Source organism: Pseudophryne corroboree, chromosome 4 (genome assembly GCF_028390025.1).
Source record: "Pseudophryne corroboree isolate aPseCor3 chromosome 4, aPseCor3.hap2, whole genome shotgun sequence".
In the NCBI taxonomy this organism is placed as follows: Eukaryota; Metazoa; Chordata; class Amphibia; order Anura; family Myobatrachidae; genus Pseudophryne; species Pseudophryne corroboree.
The window spans coordinates 920808758-920828165 of record NC_086447.1 but is presented as its reverse complement, the minus strand read 5'-3'; the positions used below and the strand labels follow the sequence as shown (position 1 = coordinate 920828165).

The 19408-nt window shown below is 48.2% G+C and overlaps 1 protein-coding gene across 1 annotated transcript in view; it reads right to left on the bottom strand.

Annotated features, from left to right (window-relative positions):
* NVL (nuclear VCP like) overlaps positions 1 to 19408 on the bottom strand; it is a 68501-nt gene that overhangs the window by 32602 nt on the left and 16491 nt on the right. Inside the window, exons 8-17 of the mRNA XM_063919006.1 lie at positions 13475 to 13551; positions 10548 to 10682; positions 9262 to 9363; positions 8535 to 8652; positions 7509 to 7653; positions 5002 to 5254; positions 4144 to 4362; positions 3124 to 3228; positions 1855 to 1917; positions 1167 to 1286 (exon numbers count right to left, since the gene is read on the bottom strand). Of these exons, the coding sequence (XP_063775076.1) occupies positions 1167 to 1286; positions 1855 to 1917; positions 3124 to 3228; positions 4144 to 4362; positions 5002 to 5254; positions 7509 to 7653; positions 8535 to 8652; positions 9262 to 9363; positions 10548 to 10682; positions 13475 to 13551 (1337 nt within the window). The remainder of the gene's footprint in view (positions 1 to 1166; positions 1287 to 1854; positions 1918 to 3123; positions 3229 to 4143; positions 4363 to 5001; positions 5255 to 7508; positions 7654 to 8534; positions 8653 to 9261; positions 9364 to 10547; positions 10683 to 13474; positions 13552 to 19408) is intronic.

The window sequence follows — 19408 nt, the reverse complement described above, 5'->3', positions numbered from 1 at the left end:
CCCCTAACCCCCTTACTCCAAGCCAGCCCCCTAACCCCTTTACTCCAAGCCAGCCCCCTAACCTCCTTACTCCAAGCCAGCCCCCTAACCCCCTTACTCCAAGCCAGCCCCCTAACCCCTTACTCCAAGCCAGCCCCCTAACCCCCTTACTCCAAGCCAACCCCCTTACTCCAAGCCAGCCCCCTAACCCCCTTACTCCAAGCCAACCCCCTTACTCCAAGCCAACCCCCTTACTCCAAGCCAGCCCCCTAACCCCCTTACTCCAAGCCAACCCCCTTAATCCAAGCCAGCCCCCTAACCCCCTTACTCCAAGCCAGCCCCCTAACCCCCTTACTCCAAGCCAGCCCCCTAACCCCCTTACTCCAAGCCAGCCCCCTAACCCCCTTACTCCAAGCCAACCCCCTAACTCCTTACTCCAAGCCAGCCCCCCCTAACCCCATTACTCCAAGCCAGCCCCTAATCCTGATACACAATAACCCATTCCCAAAACATTAAAAGATCAATGTAAACTATGCACAATGGAAATGAGAACTTGAAAGCCTGGCAATCAGAGAGGACCCCCAGCGGCTAGGATCTATAAGGGTATAACTGGCAGATTAATAGAATATCATCACAGCCAAATCCACTTCAGAATCACTCTAGCGTCTCATTGCGGAAAGCTGTGATTGGGTGAAAGCTGGAGGTGGCCACACACGATTGGTTAAGTCTAGGAAAAGCCTTTCACCTTCGGCTGTTGGATATAAAGTGCAATACGACTAAATATAAAAACACCCATTGGTTATTACTCATTATTACCACTTTAAACCAAGGGCAAAACACAACAGCGGCTTTGAAAAGCGCAGCTTGGTAAATGTACCTCCAGGACTGCTGGAAGCTGATCCATAGCGATCACAGAAAGATAACAAGTCACAGCAATCACAGAAAGATAACAAGTCACCGCCATCACTCCATGGGGTCAGTCCAATTAGGTGCGAGATATTCTTTCGGCAAGTTCGCAATCCAATTCCAAACTTATGTTTCTCATTCGGAAGGAACGGAGGTGTTTTTGTGCGCACCCTTTTTCTCACAACCTTATAAGGAGTGACAGGAGCAGGACTCTTACACGGCTAGTGGTAATACACAGCAGTGACCATATGACAGCGATTGTGTACAGAACAGCAACTCACCTCATGACCGGATCTTCGCGGGCACAATGCATCTATCTCATCAAAAAATATGACGCAGGGGGAGGAGTTTGAGGCCCTCTGAAACACCTGACGAACGGCTCGTTCACTTTCACCAACATACTGAAATAAGAACACAGGTGTCAACGACAGCACCACAGAAGATCCCCAAAGCATGAATCACTGCTCCCGCTATCTATACAAGGGGGTTTTCCACCCTCCCATTACTTTTACACAGCGCAGCAACTTTTACCGAAGGCACTTTTTTTTCCCAGCTACAGTCTGTGCTTTTCAGCAATAAGATTGTGGGGTAGATTTAATTATGCTGGCGCTCTTCGATAGGACACAACACTGCTCCCGGGAAACTACTGCATCAATGCAGAGAGCACAGCAGTGCAATGAAAATAAATCCACCTGGTGATGCTAATGCATGGCTGAAGAGCACAGAAGGAAAACTATAAAGAAATGGATGGGGAGCACACATATATATATATATATATATATATATATATATATTGTTCCACACACAGTAGCAGCTGCTGAACGGATACTGACAAAACTAAGACATCAACATCTAACCATACATACACTAATTTATGGCCCCAATAAGGGGGGGGGGGGGGGGGGGACGGACGGGACGACACAGACGACGACAAAACAACGTGGTGCCGGATCTCTGTCAGCAACTCACCATATTCAGAAGCTCAGGGCCCTTTACAGAGATAAAGTTGAGTCCAGATTCATTCGCAACTGCCTAGAACACAAAATACAACAGCTGTCAGTCCAAAGGCCCATGAAAAAAAACACTCTGTGATATGTCAAGGCGAACTATGAGATTTAGTGTGTATGAGAGAGAATATATATATATATATATATATATATATATATATACACACACACACACATATACACACACACACACACACATATATACACATACACATAGCGAGACTTGTGTGCAGTATTTAGTAGCAGATCTAAAATCTATCCATTTATGTGATATAGCAGATGAAAAAGTCAAAAATAAAAAACACAGAAGAAAAAGAAAAATCCATTAAAATGATAAACCAATCAATGCTCTGTTACTTTGTGCTGGGCCATAATTCCAATTAGGAGTCGTACAGATGCTTTACACACAAACATATTAGTGGGACATAAACACCCCTACACCTTATTATTCACATATGGGAATAGAATGACGCCTGTATCAGCTGGTATGTAACGAAACGACAAATCATTTTCTGTTGGGCCCTTCTCCTGTGCACGCAGGTATTATAGTGCTGAGACAGGAGCGTCCCTTTCCCCAAACGGTTACTGGAAGAGCGCAGTTCCCTAGAACGTCACTTTTTGCGGTAGCATTCATTAATAAATTCGCTGGAAGTGAGGGCTCCAGGCCAAACCACGGAAAGCAGCCAGAGACCATTGTGCCTCATCCATCAAACGTCACCATGTACGGTCACAACAAATATTTGCCTATGAACAGGACATTGGAGTCTTTGTAACAACCTGAATATTTATATGCAATATATTTCCATAAGCTGAAAGCAGTTTTTATTCAACATCGGTTTCAATAAACTGGTCGGGTATCGACCGCCTCTTCTCCCGATAGCGAAGCAACACCGCTACACCCTCACTGTGTGGTAGGTTATAAACAACGTCAGCAATTACACTCACCCCCCACCCGGGGAAAACTCTGTTGTGAGTGGGAATGTATCTCCCTGACTGACTAGTAAATGCATACCCCCCCAAAAGCTAATGGGGAAAACAGAAGGCCCACAAACACGCCTCCCATTTTCCAGTGAGCCCCGCCCCTTTCCCCCCAAGTGTCATCCTTATCACTGCTGCAAATCCGGACAGCAGGGTAGAATGGAAAGGCCACCTAAAGCACGTTTCCATGGCAACACTCTACTGAAGGCTTTGGGCCTACGTCTATAATCACAACACGGAACAATTCTCTTACCTTTGCAAGTAATGTTTTCCCACAGCCAGGGGGCCCAGCCAATAATACACCAGCTGGAGCCATCAGACCGAGAGCCTTAAACTGCTCTGGATTCCTCACTGGCGCCTGCAGGAAAATAAACCGCATTATAAGTTATAACCATTGCTGAATGTTCATGCACGCAGGTCATGCCGGGACACAAATCCTCCGAGATCATGGTGTTTCCCTTACTTATTGCAAACTCTCAGGCAGATATTAGTCTGTGACATTGCGGCAGATGTATTAAATCTTGAGAACTGATAAAGCAGTGATAAGCGCAAGGTGATAAATTCGTAATTATTGGCTGGTGCGTTACCACCACCTTGCGCTTATCACGGCTTTATCCCTTCTCCAGGTTAATACATCTGACCCAATTTAACGTATATAGGGGGAGATGAATCAAGCCTTGGAGACGGTGCCTAAAGCACACAATTACTGTGGCCTCCATCATTTATCGAGCCCAGTGGGGCAGATGTGTTACCTGGAGACGGCTTAAGGAAGTGATAAACCAGTGATAAGTGCAAGGTGATAAAGGCACCGGTCAATCAGCTCCTAACTGTTAATTTACATATTAGAGCTGGTTGTTTGATGCATTTATCACCTTGCACTTATCACTGGTTTATCACTTCCTTATGCCTTCTCCAGGTGAATACATCTGACCCATTATTTGAAATGAAAGAAGATTGGTTGTTTTCAGAAACTTATACTTTATCTCTCTCCAACTTGGGCTCATATGTACTAAGCCTTGGAGGACAGAGCAGTCATACAAGAGACAGATTTACAGGTGTGATCAAACGCTGTTTGGGCGCCATCGTAACAATATCAGACCAATCGCCTATACTGGTCCTGACATTAATGTGTGTGAGAGCCACAGGCATACCACGCAGGCCCGCACAGGTTATTCCTGGATTGGGGGTAGGACATTTACACTGGCATCGCATCTACAGATTATTTTTCGGCGCAGTTTTCCTTCAAATCAATACTGTAGACACAGGTACTCACCAATATAGCCATGGTAAGCTCCTCGCGAATTTCATCCAGTGCCCCTATGTCCGCCCATGTCACGTCTGGCACAGTAGCAAAGCCTTCTCGCTTGGCGGAGGGCTGCACGGCCGGCAGGGCGCTCAGAAAATCCGCCATCTCGATGCGCATTCCGTGCAGCCGCTGCTCTGGGAAGGGAGTCTGGTCTTTCAGCAGCCTCAACAGCATCTGCAACTCATCCTAGGGATGGACACACCCTCTTTAGCCAATGGGCCGAGACAAGACATTGTATACATTACCCGTCACGGGGGGGGGGGGGGGGGGTCATCATTTTCCCAGTATAAATGGGAAGAGCAAATATATAATCAGCCTACAGCATTCGACATGCTTTATCTTACAAACTTCCATCTATGCTTTTCAATAATGTTTCTATATCATTAAACAGATTGCAAGTATGCAAAGTAATTTCTCTGGATAAAGCGGTGCCCATACTGCAAGAGAACTGTGTCTTGTATCAAAACTAATGCAACACTAACTTATGATATGAATACATGGCTGAAAGGCATCAAGTGAAAGTAAAAATTAAAAATGGCAAAACAGGAAGATTTGCATAAATCAATGAAAGTCCATTTAAAGTTTCAGGGACTTTCTATTTTATTAATGTGAAGTTAGTCAAAGCCGCAGGCTCTTCTCTATGCCGGGATATTTATCACGTGGAATTTAGAGGCTCTAGTAATCCGTGTATACTGTAGGTTTTTGTATTATGGAGTCAGAAAATGTTCTTACACCTTTCCTGTATAACACTCAGTAGCCGTCTTCCATCTAACCATCTGGACAATTCAGATCGGCAAGATGGGACAGCTGGAAACGGTTGTGTACCTGACTTGGCCGCACATCCTGGGCAAGTAACAGAGATGATACAACTCCTGGCTGAGAGGCCGGATCCTCTACACCAGCCTCCACGGGCCTCTGTTCCTGCAGCAAGATCAGCGCTCTGTTCACTGCGCACATTGCTGCCTCCCGGCAAAGCGCCATCAGGTCTGCGCCAACATAACCCGGTGTTAGATGAGCCAGATGTTTGAAGTCAAAGGATTCTGGGAGTTTCAGTTTGCGGCACAAAGTCTGCAGGATCCTATGAGGGATAACATATATATAAAAGATATATTTGGTAATTACTGCAGACCATTGCACATTACATTGCATGTTTAGAAAATTGTTTTTAGTGGATTAATATCTGTAATCTGCAAAAACTTAGTGATTGACTGGGGTTTACTGACCTCACATTTGGAAGTTGATTAACACCTTTTGGTGGAGGGTTGCTGTGTGTGTGTGTGTATGTGTGTGGGGGGGGGGGGGGGGTGGTTGTAATCAGAAAGGAAGTGTTTGTAGACTTATTTAGTCAGTATAGCTCAGGACGCCAGGCCTATTAGGACGCTGCAGTGTCTAGTATATGAAGTGGCTAGTTATCAAGTGGCAGCTAAAATCAATAACATTGTTATACCTGTGTTAAACCGAAGGAAAACAGAAGCCAAACAAACAAGATAACAGAGGGACTGCATTACAACCACAAAACTCTGGAACTTTATGTGGCCTCTCCTCACCTCTAACATGAGAACACCAAGACCAGGCTTACCACCTCTCTGGCTGAGAACTTCAAGTCTGCCCCTGGGCCTAACCCTCAAGATGAACAGGGAACTGTGGGGGCAGAGCACCAGGACCAGGCTCAGCAGGGACATCCCCATTGCTTCTGAGTGTGCCCCCCACATTTTCCTACCCACCCGTACTATGATCTCATCAAAATAACGTTATCCCTATTCTACTTCTGCCACTAGTTACCTGCTATTGTGTTTTTTTTTTTTTTTCCCATTGCTCGCTTCCACCCCACCATGTGTTTTTCCTGTAATGTAATGTTTACCTCCACTGATTGCACACCTTGCCATTGTGCCCTACATACAGGGTACATCATACTACTACATAAGCATCAGTCTTCCCATATATGCACTGGGCTCTTGTATGGCTCACCTCCCACAGTGTAACCTTCAAAGTGCGCCCAACATGGCTGCCCCATATGGTACACTTGTGGATGGGATGAAAAATACATAGGCCTGATGGTTTTGATGGAACCCTACTCTGAACTGTAGGACTCTGAAATCACCCCCATTTTGGGTCATCTCTTCTAGGGGTGGACTATTCCACCCTGGGTAATCCTACGCTGAGCGCCCAAGATGGCTGCCGCACTTGGTACCTTGTGAGGGTGGAATACACAACCCTTGGAAGTTATTACCCAAAATGCCTACACCAATCCTGCATTATGCTTTCTGTGTGCTTAAGGTTTTCTTTTATGTCTGTGCGGCTTATCTATTGCTGTATTACTTAAATCCTCTGTATTATGTGCATTGTTTTTGATGTCTGTAAAGCGCCTTGAGTCCTGTTGGAGAAAGAGCGCTATATAAATAAAATAATAATTATTATTAGTATTATAACATAGAAAAGACCATGTGAATTCTCCCTCTGCTGCTTGGCCTTGAGGCATGGAATCACCTTGGTAAATTTAAGAGTAATAAGTGTTTGCCCTTACACCCCGACCTGCAAAGTTTGAGTGGATAACTTTTCCCCCCCCCCCTTATGCATAACTTCAGTTAGTTCTCCTATATTCAAGTGCTGCCCCCTAGCTGTGGAAAATAACACTGCATGCTATATATGAGATTGGAGGAAAAAGCAGAAATCCATCTATAAAATGTATTCAGCAAGTCCTGGTCTCCACCAGCATACCCCAAGGTAAACCCTGTGGAGACTATGGACCCAGAAGAAGAAAGAGTTGCGCCCCAAGGACTATTTCACATAATTCGCCCTTGTCAAAAGAACATTGTACAGGTCTATTTTATTTCTTTATCACAGCTTTCCGTATGCAGATTCGCTATCAGGGATCCCAGTCTCCCCCTGGAGCGAGACAGCCAAATGCAAACAGTAACAGCCCAGAGAGAGTCACCTCCGCTCAGCAGTCCGAAGGGCAAGTGCTGAGCTGTAACTTCCAGCGCAGAGACGGGCGCCTCACGGGGATTACGTCAGATTTATAGAACTGCTGTTCAGTGTCAGGTCACCGTATACAGAATAAAGATTACACCCTAAAGCCATAAACCAGGGAGTGCGGTACAAGTTATCATCCCGTATGCCATGGGTCTTCAACCGGTGGCCCGCCAGCTGTTATGGAACTACACATCCCAGCATGCCCTGCCACAGTTTTGCTATTAAGGCATCTTAAAACGGAGGCAGGTCATGCTGGGATGTATAGTTCCGCAGCAGGTTGAAGACCCACGTCATATGCTATCGGCACGTTCTCACTCCACAGGGCAAAAGGAGGACACAAACTGATGAATTGACAGTACCTCTGCCTGGCGCCCTCGTCTGGAATCCCTAGGCAGATCTCCCGGTCGAACCTCCCGGCGCGTCTTAGGGCAGGGTCCAGCGAATCTGGCCGGTTTGTGGCCCCGATGACCAGGACCTGTGCAGTGATGGACAGATTGTTCAAGTCTGGTGGAAGAAAAGATGGGCGTTTGCCTGATTACGGGGAAAATGGGCAGATCTACAACACGAACGGGAGTATTTGTTACGGGCTGCACAGGAGAGACTGACCCTAGCGCTGGAAAGTGACTAAGATCAGAATTATACAGTGCAAATATCCTCCATTGGGGTCTGTACCTCTTACGGTCTCCTTGGGCCAAGCGGAGACTATGGACAGTGCGAATGCCTGAGTATTAAACGCCGCATTTACCCTCTATGTATCAGACAAATGGGGAGCGCCAAGCATTTTGTTTTACATGAATGTAGAAGGCTTCTCCCTTTCATAAAAACAATCACCCCCCTCATTTATCAGTGTTGTACAGGTGTATATTGTTTGTACATTAAGGTATTATAATACTTATTTAAACAACATTTGACAACTGAAGATCCATGTAATAGGCCAAGATTTTATTTAATTACAATAGAACTCCATTACTGAAATGCCGGTCTGTATATTTCCAATATAATATACTAGTAAATAAATGGGCATCTGCCAGGGTCACCTCACCCACCCCTCCCCCCTCAGCAGCACCCTCTGTGTGCAACCTCCTAAAGCAATAAAGGTGGGTGGGGGGTGACACGTGGACCGAACCATTTCTGGACCCAGAGAGGCCTTGGCGCACCAGCTAATAGCGATCACCTGCAGTTTTCCCAGCATGACTGATGACCCAACAGATCTCAATAGGAAACCCTACACCAGGCCTCAGTCATTTTGGGGCCACTTCAGAGACAATATTGGAGCAATACCCCAATATCTCAGCTGCTGTCGCAGGACCAGTCCAGGAGTTGGCAGACCTGAGTGAACGTAGGTGTCCCCAGCACTAAGGACTAAGAAGGAGACCATTACTGACCATCCATACAGCTCAGCAGCTGAGCCACAATCCTGCGCTCCATGTCCTTGGAAGCCACTTCTCGCTTTGGGGTAATGGCATCAATCTCATCGATGAAGAGGATGCACGGGGCACTGCCCTGGAACACGAAATACATGGCATCACAGGGAAACGGATGGTCAATTCTCTCTCTGAATGGGGGTTGCCCTGGAAAGAGCCATAAAGGAGGACAGTAACACCACCCTGACTGGGGCACTGAGGAATCGCCCGCTCAGTGGGTCAGGTCCCAGCACTCCCAGACACAGCTATCCCAGGTCTCTACCAGAGGACCACAGTATAAATAGGATCACTGCTTTATTGTGCCAGTGCCACTTGCACACACCGGAGGCAGCCATTTTGTCAGCTAGACCAATATTCAAAATGCTGGAACGACCCAAATAAAATGCAGGGATTAACCTCAGAACGTGGCATTCTGGGGAATTACAGCGTCTCATAGTTCCCAGTTCTGAATGGAGGGCTGGTATCTGTTGCACTTTGGGTCAGTCCACAAAATGGCTGCCTCCACGATGTGAAGGAGACAGGTGCAGCGTCACACCAAAACAAAACTGCTTAGATATGGTTGTAGCAAGAAAGCTGCAAAGTCACTGAATTAAAAAGAAATGCAGTCACACGGAGCTTTTATGGTTTCCATATGAACACAGTGATATTATACAGTAATAACAGCAGAGTAATACAATAGCCGCCTCACCACAGCTTGGTCAAAGAGCTCCCTCAGCTTCTGCTCCGACTCCCCCGAGACCCCGGACACCATCTCTGTGGCTGCGACCTTCAGCATGGGTAACTCCAGTGACTGGAAGAGAATCAGTAAGAGTTGGTAATGCCATTACTGGATGTAATCCTGTTACCGCCGGTCGCCCGATGCCGACCTGCCATTACTGGCGAGCTGCCACCTGATCACTATATGTAAGCATTGTACGGGCCTTCTGACTAGTCTGGGCATCCCTGATTCCGTATTACAATTCATGTCAGTTTTGGAGGAACAGTGATTTAATACAGGACAGCGGTACACATCTCTGACCGGAGGGTTAAGACCCTGTGATAGACATGTGTTGGATCACGGAGACAGAGGTAAGGCAGATCCACATATGCTAGATCACAGTCACTCGGTACCGGGGAAGCCAATCCCGGGCCATTTTTTCAATCCCGGATATCGGGATTGAAAAAAATGGGCAATCCCGGGATTGGCTTTTAACTATGTGGCCGCCCCCTCACCCCACCCCGCCCACATAACCAACCGTGTACCGCAGACAGGCGGATGGGGAACTCCACATTCTCTCTCCCTAGCAGCAGCTGACGGCGCGTGACCTCATGCTGCGACGGGGGAGCCGGGCAGCGTCTGAGCATCCTGTGGACGCTCAACGCTGATCCCTCAATCCCCAGGACTGGAGCTTCCAATCTCGGGATTGAATCCCGGACATTTTTGGCCCTAAATCCCGGGATCCCACTGATCCCGGGATTGGCCTCCCTACTCGGTACCGCAGATCAAGTTACACACTGTGGAGGAGATGTACTAAGCCTTGACGAGAGATAAAGTGGACGGAGATAAAGTACCAGCCAATCAGCTCCTTACATTCATGTTACAGGCTGTGCTTGAAAAATGACAGGAGCCGATTGGTTCGTACTTTACCCCTCTCCACGGCTTAGTACATCTGGCCCTGAGGCAGACAGCAAGAGACAGCTGTGCAGGGGAAAGATGCAACACTTGGTTTACATTTAAGATGGTTCTAGAATGGATTCAAAGGAAATGTGTAATACAGGAGTTTATATAATCCCCGACCTATATTTGGTGTTATTTATGCCATAAGAGCAGGGCGCACATATGAAGAGCGTGTCCTGCAGCCAGAACACGGAATCCCTTCAGGAAAGTTAAGTGTTAGATACTCTGGTAAGGAATGTATCAAACTATTAAATGTAGGACAGCGATTGTATTTACAAGACAGACACGTCCACTGAACAGCAGAATGGGACACTTACCCCAGCTATGGCCTGAGCGAGTAACGTTTTCCCGCAGCCTGGGGGGCCGTGCAGCAGGAACCCACGCGGAGGCACCACCCCCAGGTGCTGGTAAACCTCTGGGTGACGCATGTGAATCAGCAGTTTGCAAACTTCCTGCGCGAAAGTCATGGAATGTACGGTCAGTTCTCATCTGGAATATCCCCGCAGTATTAAATCCTCTAGACTGAAACAGTAACGGTCTAACCCGAGACATACGTTCGTTTATTAGACTGCTGCTACTGACCTGTAGTTTGTTAAACTTACGTTTAAGGACCTATATATACCCTGAGGCATACACTAACACGCTAACTTGACATTCTAAAGTTAGTATACTATACAGAGAAGAGGAGCCTACAAAACTAACAAGTACTACATCAACAAACCACCTGTATACTATGATCTGTGAAGAAGGATTTACTTAAACAACTTTGTTGGTTTCTTTAAAAGGGTTTCTTTGTAAAAAAAAAAAAAAAAATAATAATAATAATAATAATAATAATAATAATAATAATTTAAAAAAAATATTTACATATATATATATATACATATATATATATATATATATATATATATATATATATATATATATATATATATATATATATATATATATATCTCAAAAAAAATAAAGGGAACACTAAAATAACACATCCTAGATCTGAATGAATGAAATATTCTTATTAAATACTTTGTTCTTTACATAGTTGAATGTGCTGACAACAAAATCACACAAAAATTATCAATGGAAATCAAATTTATTAACGCATGGAGGTCTGGATTTGGAGTCACCCTCAAAATTAAAGTGGAAAAACACACTACAGGCTGATCCAACTTTGATGTAATGTCCTTAAAACAAGTCAAAATGAGGCTCAGTAGTGTGTGTGGCCTCCACGTGCCTGTATGACCTCCCTACAATGCCTGGGCATGCTCCTGATGAGGTGGCGGATGGTCTCCTGAGGGATCTCCTCCCAGACCTGGACTAAAGCATCCGCCAACTCCTGGACAGTCTGTGGTGCAACGTGGCATTGGTGGATGGAGCGAGACATGATGTCCCAGATGTGCTCAACTGGATTCAGGTCTGGGGAACGGGCGGGTCAGTCCATAGCATCAATGCCTTCGTCTTGCAGGAACTGCCGACACATTCCAGCCACATGAGGTCTAGCATTGTCTTGCATTAGGAGGAACCCAGGGCCAACCGCACCAGCATATGGTCTCACAAGGGGTCTGAGGATCTCATCTCGGTACCTAATGGCAGTCAGGCTACCTCTGGCGAGCACATGGAGGGCTGTGCGGCCCCCCAAAGAAATGCCACCCCACACCATTACTGACCCACTGCCAAACCGATCATGCTGGAGGATGTTGCAGGCAGCAGAACGTTCTCCTTGGCGTCTCCAGACTCTGTCACATGTGCTGAGTGAGAACCTGCTTTCGTCTGTGAAGAGCACAGGGTGCCAGTGGCGAATTTGCCAATCTTGGTGTTCTCTGGCAAATGCCAAACGTCCTGCACGGTGTTGGGCTGTAAGCACAACCCCCACCTGTGGATGTCGGGCCCTCATACCACCCTCATGGAGTCTGTTTCTGATCGTTTGAGTAGACACATGCACATTTGTTGCTTGCTGGAGGTCATTTTGCAGGGCTCTGGCAGTGCTCTTCCTGTTCCTCCTTGCACAAAGGCGGAGGTAGCGGTCCTGTTGCTGGGTTGTTGCCCTCCTACGGCCTCCTCCACGTCTCCTGATGTACTGGCCTGTCTCCTGGTAGCGCCTCCATGCTCTGGACACTACGCTGACAGACACAGCAAACCTTCTTGCCACAGCTCGCATTGATGTGCCATCCTGGATGAGCTGCACTACCTGAGCCACTTGTGTGGGTTGTAGACTCCGTCTCATGCTACCACTAGAGTGAAAGCACCGCCAGCTTTCAAAAGTGACCAAAACATCAGCCAGAAAGCATAGGAGCTGAGAAGTGGTCTGTGGTTACCACCTGCAGAACAACTCCTTTATTGGGGGTTTCTTGTTAATTGCCTATAATTTCCATCTGTTGTCTATTCCATTTGCACAACAGCATGTGAAATTGATTGTCAATCAGTGCTGCTTCCTAAGTGGACAGTTTGATTTCACAGAAGTGTGATTGACTTGGAGTTACATTGTGTTGTTTAAGTGTTCCCTTTATTTTTTTGAGCAGTGTGTGTATATATATATATATATATATATATATATATATATATATATATATATATATCTCTATCATTACAAGCAAACGACTATTAATTAGCTGAGAGGGTTAATGGCTAACACTTGTTACAGAATATGGAGTACAAAGAGCAACCTAAAGGAGAATTAACACACAGGGACGGATACTCCGCATGGACGCAAACAGCAAGATTTTGCCTACAGCGCATGCGCAGATGGGGACTTATGCATTTGTGCCTCTCTCTGTCCTACACAGAGTCAGACGGAACTTGGACGGATCTGTCTTTCCGTGAGACAGGGCGTTTCAGGGTGAAAACGGGTGGCGACAATACAATTGCACTCTAAAGTCGGGCGTACGGAGAAGGGTAGCCTGTCTCCGACCGATCTCTTGCACCAAGCAGTGAGCGGAACGGCTTCCCGCTTGCAGACACACGGACCCTTGCAATCTCACATTGGCATACCGTAGTAAATCTGCTGGCTGCCATAACTACGGCCACGTTGCGTCAGAGTAAGAATGAGCCCTAAAATGTCTATTTATAGAACATCGTACATTTTAATGTATTCATTATTATAAACTCCCAGTGAATTAGGCATGGGCATCACACCCCATGGGGATGTAAAAGTTGTTCCTAAGTGCTTATACTAAAGAAAGGGCTTTGAAGCAGCGCGTCCAAAGAGGATTATCATGAATATGGGTAGAATGATATAAGAACTTACCGTCAGGGTGGCGTCATTTCCTCCAACATCCTCGAAAGAGACCGTTGACCTCTGCAACTCAATGGCTTTCCCTTTCCCTAGAAGCAAGGAGCAGGACGGTCATTGAAGGTATTTCTCATCACCTACACACTGTGGCAGCAGAACCGCGACAGCGCGGCCTAGAAATTCACTAGGAAATAGTCGCTGGCTGCGCTTTAGAAACGGTGACCTACGCGCTACATCTAACCTAAATGGATGTCTACAAACAGCTCGGACGTCACATTTCTGAGGACCCTTAAGGAGGTAGACGAAGTTTATGAAGACACCTCCGCCAGCTCTCTGCAAAGGGTCAATAAGTTCAAGAGTTTCTCCTGAAACGTCCTCTTTCTGGTCATATTTTTATTAAAGGCTAGGTTTTACTTTGAGTCCACAAGTGGGAATACCGGGCAAATCTATAACAACCACCTAGGGTGGTACGTCCACTCTCTGTCACGCAGAGTATGATCCCCCACCGCAGTGACGGAGATGAGACAGACAGGAGAGTAGGAGTAAGTATAGTGGGGAGGGAGATGGGACAGAGACAGGAGAGTAGGAGTAAGTATAGTGGGTAAGGGGACAGAGATGGGACAGACAGACAGGAGAGTAGGAGTAAGTATAGTGGGGAGGGGGACAGAGATGGGACAGACAGACAGGAGAGTAGGAGTAAGTATAGTGGGGAGGGGGACGGAGATGGGACAGAGAGACAGGAGAGTAGGAGTAAGTATAGTGGGGAGGGGGACAGAGATGGGACAGACAGACAGGAGAGTAGGAGTAAGTATAGTGGGTAAGGGGACAGAGATGGGATAGAGAGACAGGAGAGTAGGAGTAAGTATAGTGGGGAGGGGGACGGAGATGGGACAGACAGACCGGAGAGTAGGAGTAAGTATAGTGGGGAGGGGGATGGAGATGGGACAGACAGACAGGAGAGTAGGAGTAAGTATAGTGGGGAGGGGGACAGAGATGGGACAGACAGACAGGAGAGTAGGAGTAAGTATAGTGGGGAGGGGGACGGAGATGGGATAGAGAGACAGAAGAGTAGGAGTAAGTATAGTGGGTAAGGGGACAGACAGACAGGAGAGTAGGAGTAAGTATAGTGGGGAGGGGGGCGGAGATGGGATAGAGAGACAGGAGAGTAGGAGTAAGTATAGTGGGTAAGGGGACAGAGATGGGAGAGAGAGACAGGAGAGTAGGAGTAAGTATAGTGGGTAAGGGGACAGAGAGACAGGAGAGTAGGAGTAAGTATAGCGGGGAGGGGGACGGAGATGGGATAGAGAGACAGGAGAGTAGGAGTAAGTATAGTGGGTAAGGGGACAGAGATGGGACAGACAGACAGGAGAGTAGGAGTAAGTATAGTGGGGAGGGGGACGGAGATGGGATAGAGAGACAGGAGAGTAGGAGTAAGTATAGTGGGGAGGGGGTGGGAGATGGGACAGAGACAGGAGAGTAGGAGTAAGTATAGTGGATAAGGGGACAGAGATGGGATAGAGAGACAGGAGAGTAGGAGTAAGTATAGTGGGGAGGGGGACAGAGATGGGATAGAGAGACAGGAGAGTAGGAGTAAGTATAGTGGGTAAGGGGACAGAGATGGGACAGGAGAGTAGGAGTAAGTATAGTAGGGAGGGGGACGGAGATGGGACAGACAGGAGAGTAGGAGTAAGTATAGTGGGGAGGGGGTGGGAGATGGGACAGAGACAGGAGAGTAGGAGTAAGTATAGTGGGGAGGGGGACAGAGATGGGATAGAGAGACAGGAGAGTAGGAGTAAGTATAGTGGGGAGGGGGACAGAGATGGGACAGACAGACAGGAGAGTAGGAGTAAGTATAGTGGGGAGGGGGACAGAGATGGGATAGAGAGACAGGAGAGTAGGAGTAAGTATAGTGGGGAGGGGGACAGAGATGGGACAGACAGACAGGAGAGTAGGAGTAAGTATAGTGGGGAGGGGGACAGAGATGGGATAGAGAGACAGGAGAGTAGGAGTAAGTATAGTGGGGAGGGGGTCGGAGATGGGACAGACAGGAAGGAGATTAATAATAATAATAATTTTATTTATATATCCCTCTTTCTCCAATAGGACTCAAGGCGCTTAACAGATACATAGCATAATATAGTACAGAAAATAATGAAGTACAGAAACAGCTTTTCATAAAATACAGACATGTAGATACTGGAGGGACATTTATGGAAATGCTGAGTAAACAGGAAAGTCTTGAGTCTACTTTTGAAGGATTCTATAGTTGGGGCCTCTCGCACTGTGCGGGGAAGTGAGTTCCATAGAGTCGGAGCCGCATGACTAAAAGCTCGACCCCCAGATGAATTACGGTAGATTCTAAGTACTGCTAAAAGTCCTTCATCTACAGATCGCAGTAATCGAGTGGGGCAGTATGGGGTCAGAAGCTGTTTCAGGTACCTTGGGCCCTGGTCATGTAATGCTTTGAAGCTCAGTAAGCCAATCTTGAAGATGATTCGCCATCTTACAGGCAGCCAGTGAAGGGAGTAGAGGATGGGTGTTATGTGGCTAGAACGGGGCTGGTTGGTTAACAGCCTGGCAGTTGTGTTTTGCACCAGCTGTAAGCGTTGCAATTCTTTTGCTGGGAGACCAAGGTAGAGGGCATTACAGTAGTCTAATCGAGATGATACAAATGCGTGGATGGGGGGGCGTGGCCTGGCTGTGAATGGAGTCAGAAGCAGAGTTACTGAGCTCCTCTAACTACCTGTGAATAAAAGTAATCTGACCCCTCCTGCAAGCCCCCCTGGGCACACAACGACCCTCACTGCTTCCCCAGGCCCCCCTGCAGAGTCCCTAAAGGAGCCGCAGAATCGGGGAGCAGTTTTCACTGCTCCTGCGGATTGCGGCCTACAGCTCAAACGAAGCCGGGACCTCGATTTTCGGGCTTCCCCGAGGAAGGCTCCAGGAACCCACGGACCGCTTCTCGGACTCGTTCCGGGGCCCGTATCCTGAAGTACCCGCTGCCAGCAGCTGAGGAGGACCCACCCAAGGCCGGCCAAGCACTTCTAGAGACCCATCTACCCGGGGACCCGGAGATAGAAGGCCGGAAACGGACCGGACGGACGCCCGGCGGCCCTCACACAAGTAAGTCCCCTCACTGCTTGCCGGCACCCCTGCAGCCTCTTACCTTCCCACCCGACTCTACACACAGCTACAGACACCCCCCCGTGCACGGGGCAAGTCCAGGAGGTCTGCACACCTCAGGCGGAATCGGGGCCTACACGGCTGAGAGACCAGGGCCTCGATTTTCACACCTCCCCGACGGCGATCTCCAGGCCCAAGAAGAGTCGGAAACGGGTCCCACAGCGGCGCCCAGCGTACCCTCCGCTTCCCCACACTGCTCCACTTCCAATCCCAACCCCCCAGTCACCCACCAGACGGGGCCACACAGCCCAAAAGGCGCTGGGGCAACATTTAATCAGTGATTCTGCAGGCCTGCATGTACCACGGCGGCCATCTTGGATCCTCAGGCACTCCTGATTGAACGATCTCGGAATCCTCACTCACTATCATATACTCCGATCCCGGGGTCACCTATATTAAAAGCAACCCTGCAGCCGTGGCCTGGACACCTATCTGAACAGATCCCTGTGGCTGACGCCTCCACCTATGCGGTCTCCTATACTCTGAAAAAAACCTCCGGGATGTATATGTAATTCACCTCCCTTCGGCTGCACGGCACGGGATAACACCCCATCCACTTCACAGTTTTTGATTTTCCCCTATACACCTGCGCAGCGTCATCCTAGATCAAAAGGATCATGTCTAACAGGAACCGTAAAGCACCCCCGGGTGACTCAGCGGCATTCTTCGGCCCCAGGCGAGGCAAAAATACGAATCAAAACCCGGTCTCACCCGGAAACACACAAGATACGGGATCCTCTCCGGCTAGATCTGACTCAGCCCTTATGGTCGATGTGGATCCATACGACTCTTTAGTGCAGCGCATAGCGACCACATTCAGAGTTGAACTGCGCGCAGCTATCCAAGAACTTAAGACAGAAATGTCCTCCCTGGGGTCCCGCACCGACGCGTTAGAGCGCAAGACCGACGACATCTGCAATTACCAAGATGTGGTCACCCAAGAGGTCTCGGAACTGCGATCGGAAGTCGACCTCATACGCGAACAAGTAGAGGACCTGGAAAATCGCTCGCGCAGAAATAATTTGCGAATACGCAATGTACCCGAGTCTATGGACACCCCTACACTGCCGGAATTCCTCATGGGCCTCTTTCAGCAGCTACTCCCGGATCTCTCGGACGACCAATTTTTGTTGGATCGAGCGCACAGAGCCCTCCGCGCAAAACCACCTCCAGATCAACCACCTAGAGATATTATCCTCCGCATGCACTTTTTCCACGTCAAAACGAAAGTGCTCAATGCTTGCCGAGGCACCCCGGCTATCCCATACAAGGGATTAAATCTCCTTGTTTTCCAAGACCTTGCTCCCTCCACCCTCAAAAAACGGAGAGAAATGTTACCCGTCACTAAAGCCTTACGTAACCGCCAGATCCTCTACAGGTGGGGATTCCCATTCGCCCTACAGTTCACGTTCAACGGCCGAACCCACTCAGTTAAGAACCCCGATGATGGACTGTCCGTACTAAGACGACTGGGACTGTTCTCGACCTCTCCCCCTGAATCTTCTTCGGACCCAACAGATAACCCAAAGTCGAGAACCCCCCCACAAGCTGAGTGGTCGACCGCCCGCTGATTTCCCAGGATTTCTAGTTCAGGGATGAACAGAAGGTTTTCCTTTCCATAAGATTAATGTTTTGGAATCATTATCTGTATAAATGTTGATGTTTGTCTGTTGGTCTCGCCGGGCGCCGGGGCGGGGCCCCCCGCCGGGCCCCCCTGCGGACCGTCTTCCCGACGCCCTGAGTTGACGGCGTTGCGGATTGGGCGGCGGGGTGCCCCGGGGCGGCCTCGCCCGGGCGCCCGGCGATGGCACAATGACGCGTTCGCTTGTATGCTTAAGGAATGTTTATTTCCATTAACGGTTCCAGGTTTAAGTTCACCCTTGTTCAAATCTTAGGCTGTGATATTTCAACTGTATACGCCAGGGTAACACTTTTCCTAACACCAAGACCAAGCAGTCGTTGGGATAACCCACCGACTCCTACGGTTCAATCAGACCCTACCTAAAAGATATTGGGGTGTATCCCCCTCCCTGCCGTGCAGACTACCCCCCTCCCCATGCTCAAGTTCATATCAACCCTTTTTGTGTTGCTATGCTCAACTGACACCAGGCGTTCCTCTGGTCACCCCCAGGTCTCGCCCCCACAACACCGGACCTCCCTCCCATACGGATGGAGTCCGTCAGAGGTGTTGAACGTCGTGTCTTTAAGACTACGACCATACCCGGATACTCGGTTGGCCGCAAGGCCCCAATCTCCCTTGTTTTGTTCTCCCAGCTTTTCCCGTCCCGCCCACATCCCCCCCACACAGCTCTGCGCTACCCCCGCGAGGGTTAGTCCCTCCCTAAGCCGAAATCGGCTCTGGAACCCCCCATGACTCTTAAAATTGTGTCACTGAATGTCAACGGACTCAACTCCCCCCAAAAGCGTACTATGGCCATCCAATATTTTAAAAAACAGGGGGCGGACATAATTCTTTTACAAGAAACACATTTCAAATCGATACACCCCTCCCTTGCCTCGAGAGCTTACCCCCAGGCCTTCTACTCCACCTCCCCCCAAAAACGTAAAGGTACCGCCATTCTACTCCGCGCTTCACTCCATTGCGCTGTTGAGAGCTCCTTTTCAGACCCCAAGGGCCGCTTCAATATAGTAGTACTTCAACTTGGAAACTCTTTCTTAACTGTGGCCTCAATTTACTCCCCCAATATGGAGCAGGGTTCCTTCCTCAGCGACTTCCGCCCTCAACTGGAAGAAATAACAAAGGGA